The following is a 6,000-nucleotide window of genomic DNA, read 5'->3' as shown; positions in this document are numbered from 1 at the left end:
TGTCACAGGTACTTGCCCCACCTACACAAGTGAGGTATCATTTTTACCGGGAAACTGAGGGGACCGTTGGGTGGTAGGAAATTTGTGCTGGTGCGGTGATTCCACACAGAAATGTTGGAAAAATGTGATTTTTTTAGACACATTTGAGGTTTGCTGAGGATTCTGGGTAAGAAAACACCCTGGGATCCACACCTCCCTGGACTCCCTCAGAAATGTTTGGGTTTGGTAGGTTTCCCTATATGGCAGTTGAGCCCAGGACCAAAAACGCAGGTGCCCCCGCAAAAACAGGTAGTTTTGTATTCAATAATTTTGATATGTCCACATAGTATTTTGAGTTATTTCCTTTCAAGGGCACTAGGCCTACCCACACAAGTGAGGTACCATTTTTATCGGGAGACCTGGGGGAACGCTTGGTAGATGGAAGTTTGTGGCTCCCCTCAGATTCCAGAACTTTGCAGCACTGAAATGTGAGGAAAAAGTGTTTTGCCACATTTTGAGGTTTGCAAAGGGTTCTGGGTAACATAACCTGGTGAGAACACCACAAGTTACCCCATCCTGGGATCCCTTAGGTGTCTAGTTTTAGGAAATGTCCAGGTTTTCCTAGGTGCCAACTGAGCTAGAGGCCAAAATCCACAGCTAGGCACTTTGCAAAAAATAGGTCTGTTTTCTTTGGGAAAATGTGATGTGTCCACGTTGTGTTTTGGGGCATTTCCTGTCGCGGGCACTAGGCCTACCTGCACAAGTGTGGTACCATTTGTATCTGGAGACTTGGGGAAATGCTGGGTGGAAGGAAATTTGTGGCTCTTCTAGAATCTGAGAGCTTTCTATCACCGAGATGTGAGGAAAAAGTGTTATTTTTGCCAAATATTGAGGTTTGCAAAGGATTCTGGGTAACATAACCAGGTGAGAAAAAAATCACAGCTAGGCACTTTGCAAAAAACACGTCAGATTTCAATGTAAAAATGTGATGTGTTCATGTTGCGTTTCCTGTCGCCAGCATTAGGTCTACCCACAGAAGTGAGGTACCATTTTTATCGGGAAACTTGGGGGAACACAGAAGAGCAGAGCAAGTGTTACTGCCCCTTGTCTTTATCTACAAATTTTCCTTCCAAATGTAACACAGTGTGTAAAAAAGATGTCTATTTGAGAAACGCCCTGTAATTATCATGGTAGTATGGGGACCCCGGAATTCAGAGATGTGCAAATAACCACTGCTTCTCAACACATTATCTTGTGCTCATTTTGGAAATACAAAGGTTTCCTTGATACCTATTTTTCACTCTTCATATTTCACAAAATGACTTGCTGTATACCCTGTAAATAATGAAAACCCATTGCAAGGTGCAGCTCTTTTTTTGGCTCTGGGTACCTAGAGTTCTTGATGAACCTACAAGCCCTATATATCCCCACAACCAGTCGAGTTGAGCAAACGTAACAGTGTATTGCTTTTGAAAATCTGACACCGCAGGAAAAAGATGCAGAGTAAAACGTGGAGAAAAATGGCTGGTTTTTTCACCTCAATTTCAATATATTTTTATTTTAGCTGTTATTTTCTGTAGGAAAACCTTGTGGGATCTACACAAATGACCCCTTGCTGGACTCAGTATTTTGTCTACATTTTAGAAATAATTAGCTGTTCGGGATCAAATATTGATTTCACACCCATTTATATCAGTGAGAGGAGGCTAAAAGCACAAAAAATAGTAAAAATGGGGTATGTCCCAGTAAAATGCCAAAATTGTGTTGAAAAATTTGGTTTTCTAATTCAAGTCTGCCTGTTCCTGGAATCTGGAAAGATGGTGATTTTAGCACTGCAAACCCTTTGTTGATGCCATTTTCAGGGAAAAAAACACAAGCCTTCTGTGCCCTTTTTTTCATTAAAAAAACAAAAACATTTTTCGCTGTATTTTGGCTAATTTCTTGGTCTCCTCTAGGGGAACCCACAACTCTGGGTATCTCTAAAATCCCTAGGATGTTGGAAAAAAAAGGGACGCAAATTTGCTGTGGGTAGCTTATGTGGACTATAAGTTATGAGGGCCTAAGCGCGAACTGCCCCAAATAGCCAAAAAAAGGCACCTGAGGGAGAAAAGGCCTGGCAGCGAAGGGGTTAAAGTAAAAGCGAAAGCATGCATTTGTATTCTATAAGAATCTCTACAAATGAATTTCTTTTCAAAGGAGGTATATTTTATTACAATTAGATTAGCATGACAGGTCATTTAACCGGTACATAAAATAGTTAAAATACCTGGTTACCAAAAATAATATTGTTTACATTTTCAAAGTAATGTACGAACCAATGGAATCTGTATTTTACAAAGTACATGCCAGTACTTCATGTACAAAGACAATTACAAAAAATGTGCAAAAAGCCATTTTCAATGATGATTTACAAAGCAAGAATGATAGAAAATCCTTCTACAGACTTCACTTGCAAATTTCACATGCATCAAAAAAGCAACCACATTTTCCACGTTGCGGGTGAGAAGTGTTAAGTGAACTTTGCAGCATGCCTGAAAACAGCTGCTCACAAAAAACGACATAGTTTCAAGGAAGTCATTTACATTTTGTCAGTTAGGTTAGTTTTATATTACATTACCAGCAGAGTTACTTGAAACATTCCAAAATACGAACGCATATATACAGTTCAAATTGTAAAACATTAGTGAGATATTAAACATATCAACAGTAAAAACAACGGCCTTGCTACCTATTGACTATTTCTATAATATCACAAGTGGTTTTAGCTAAAACATCTATTACTTTGGGTTTTAAGACTAAGCACATTGTTATCGAATAAAAAAAAAATGAAAACATTTCATACATTATGTGCAAAAAGTAGTTTCAGTATCAAATTACATAACAATCAAAAAAATGTATGTACATATTTTATATAAAAGGCAATGTTGTTTTGCGTTGTAACACGTCTTGCTCTTGGGAATGTATTGTACTGCAAAAAATTAAGTGCAAGTGCTTGCATTATGATTTAGTGCATTTATAATTCATTTTGTAACATTTACAATGAAAAAAAAGTGTTGTTCCTTCATAATTGATTTCTATCTTCTATAAAGCTGGACTAACTCGTTAAAAAGCACAGACCACATTCCACCGCCGAGCTACACTTATTTCTGTTCTGACAATAATCAGTTTCTTTTTTTAATAGATGATTAGCCATAGGTAGCATAAATAAAAAACATTAAATAGCTTTATACTGCTCCAAATTGCACGGAGATTGTTTGGAATGTCACGGGTTACCAAGTCTTGCAAATTTACAAATATTGTACCCAACCAAAATCTTATAATGAGTGGAGACACAATATGAAATTAAAATAAACTGAAAACGTAGTGAACTTTCTCTGCTAAAAAAAAATTGACAACTAACTATTCAGACACAAATGTACACAAGATATGCTCATCTCTGAGCCACATGCAGGGAAATCAATTGGCACTGGCATTTTTTTTTTTTTTTACAACAACACACCAAATAAACATAACATCTTCTGAAGTTCTAAAGACTTTCAATGGAACTCCCTTTCATCTGAATTTAGTGTATTCCCAATGTCAAATGTCAGTCACAGGAAAATAGTCCTGTTTCATACTGAACCACTGGACTACAGAAGCAGAGTTTCAGATGAGGAAATTATTTTAGGTATGTTTTACTTCTATTGGTATAGTTTCGTTAGGGCAATACAGTAAACCTTCGTATAATCCTCAAAAGGGAAATTCCAGGCTTGGTAGGGTTGCATACACATTTTACAACAAAAAACAGCTACCGCAAGGCTTTACTTGTACAAAATCTATGTTCCACATAGATGTCATATATTAAACGGTAGTAGTGCAGTAGTGTTTCCTATATGTTTTTAAACATGCCCTAGGCTGACAAAATGTGTTTTGGAATGTATTTCTTCGAACTGCCAGTGGTACCTATGTTCTAGACTATGCATCAGATATACAGCTCTGGATTTTGTCCATCCACTGTTGGGCACTTTGTGCGTCCTGAGCACAGAAATTATACACACGTTTACTGGTTTTCACCTACAAAAAAAAAAAAGAAAGGAAATATTATAAAATGGCAATTTACGAGAGTGTTGTTCCAATGATTTACATATCCGGTTTTTTGTTTTGCTTTAAAGAACACATCATTAAAACAAAAATGTAATGCAGCTAATGACGGCGTTGTCAAAGTCAGTGAGGATATGTCGGGCTAACCTTACTACATATTCTCTGAACCTGCTCTCAAGCAGTGGTCGAAGTGGGCGGGATAGGAGGGGCGTGATGTCCCCACACTTTTATGATTTATGAAACACTGTTCCCTTACTTTTTGTAAAAAGACAAACATCCTAGGGCAGTTAATTCCGACAGTTTAAATGCCTCAGCTGAAGTGTATTCAGTGTGTCTCCTGTGGGGTAAAACTGCAATCAGCCAAACAGCTAAAGAAGCCTTCCTGCCATGGTGCCTGCTGCCTGAAAGAAATGCAAATATGCATTGTGAATTAATCTGCAAATGTAAAGGATGTTTGGGTGCTGGTACTGCCTTTAACTGACCTAATCACTCGAAGCTTCATGACAAAAAAAATGTATTATTTTTGAATGGTAGCGCAAAGAGTTAACAACTTGGCTGTGGAGTGCATGCTTTTAATTGTATTTATATTGCTCATACTACACCTGGAGGTGTTGAAGGGACCGTAAAGTAAAAAGAATTGCATTACGCACACTTTGCGTATTAATAATATCTACATTTTGGAAACATCATTTTATCTTAAATATTTTGTAGCAATTTATCTCACACTGTCTTATGACCACCACACTCGCAGTGGCGGCCTAGAGTGCTGCCTAAGCGGCAGTCCGACCACCACATAACAACCCTGGCGGTCCGACCGCTAGCTCCGCAAGGATCTTAGAGCCTGGGGGTCTGGCGGTGGCAGAGATCCTAATCCATCAGGGCAGCGCTCTGATTACAACCTTGTTTTCTGCCAGCCTTTTCATGGCCATAATACTGCCACTTGGCATGGGCAGTGCAGGCTCTCCCCAAACTCCAGTACTGTTGCAATGTTCACTGTCTGCTATGCACTTTGCTGGCTACAACATTGCTGCTGGCTCGATTATGAGCAGGAGACAATGCTGTAGGCTGTTTCCTTCTAGGCCAGTGGGCAGAAACGTAGGTTTCTGTCCGCTGAGCTAGTGGGAAACTCTTAATGACTCCAGCGGGAGGTTGCAACGTAGGCGGCGGGCACCCTGTCAGGAGTTTGGCAGACAAAGCTCTTAATGAGGCCCTGTGTGTAATGCAAGTTTAATGTATTTCATATTCACAGTGTTTTCTGTCATAGGCTGTGACCTCGCAGCACTAAAAATACAAGTCACCTTTCTCTACTGCACCAAGTAAGACTTAATTCTGTGGCTCTCTGGTTACACACAGACCTATGCAGTGCATTTACTAAGAGAGGTTTCATAATGTAAATTAGTGCATTTCCCACTGAGCAATAACGTTTTAAATGTATTTTTCATTTAAGCTGCATGTTATTTTATGTGTAGCTACCTGACAGTGAAAGACCAAAACAATTTAGACTATTTTATTCTTGTAGCCACGCCTTTTAACCCACCCTACACTCACTGACCCCATCCCCAATGCATGCAGCATCACAGTTCCCATACTTTGTTTTAATGCACTTCGACGACTGCTCTCAAGAGTTGCGAGTCTTCTACATTTTGAGCCTACTCATCCATTTTGAGCCTCTTCATCCATCTACCAGTTGTGATGACACTGTTTAAAGTTAAACCACTTCCATAAAGATTATGCTCGGTAAATTCCAATGATTGGTATTTAAATTGTGAACATGAAATCCTAGATACAATATGCTTGTCTCATCTTGTGCCTATGTTTCTCCATTTTGTTATTTTGTATACCCGCTTACGTTCTTAAATCTACCTTCTTTAGTTGTACTATATTCATTGCATTAAAACGCTTTAGCACTTAGTCCCATCACTTGTTCTCAGTATACTCTTT

General features: G+C 38.9%; 1 protein-coding gene across 4 annotated transcripts in view; it reads right to left on the bottom strand.

Moving 5' to 3' along the window:
- Nucleotides 1–2,162: 2,162 nt before the first annotated feature.
- The window catches only part of SBF2 (SET binding factor 2), a 1,701,375-nt gene continuing 1,697,537 nt past the window's right edge, over nt 2,163–6,000 (bottom strand). For 3 of the 4 annotated variants that reach the window (XM_069223624.1, XM_069223621.1, XM_069223622.1), the window contains one exon: nt 2,163–4,032. In XM_069223624.1, coding sequence (XP_069079725.1) covers nt 3,934–4,032 — 99 coding nt within the window. In that variant the 3' untranslated portion in view covers nt 2,163–3,933. The remainder of the gene's footprint in view (nt 4,033–6,000) is intronic. The other variant, XM_069223625.1, reaches the window with a different exon arrangement.

The sequence above is a fragment of the Pleurodeles waltl genome, chromosome 3_1 (genome assembly GCF_031143425.1).
Source record: "Pleurodeles waltl isolate 20211129_DDA chromosome 3_1, aPleWal1.hap1.20221129, whole genome shotgun sequence".
Lineage (NCBI taxonomy): Eukaryota > Metazoa > Chordata > Amphibia > Caudata > Salamandridae > Pleurodeles > Pleurodeles waltl.
The sequence above is the reverse complement of the archived record's forward strand: the minus strand, read 5'-3'. Positions and strand labels throughout refer to the sequence as shown.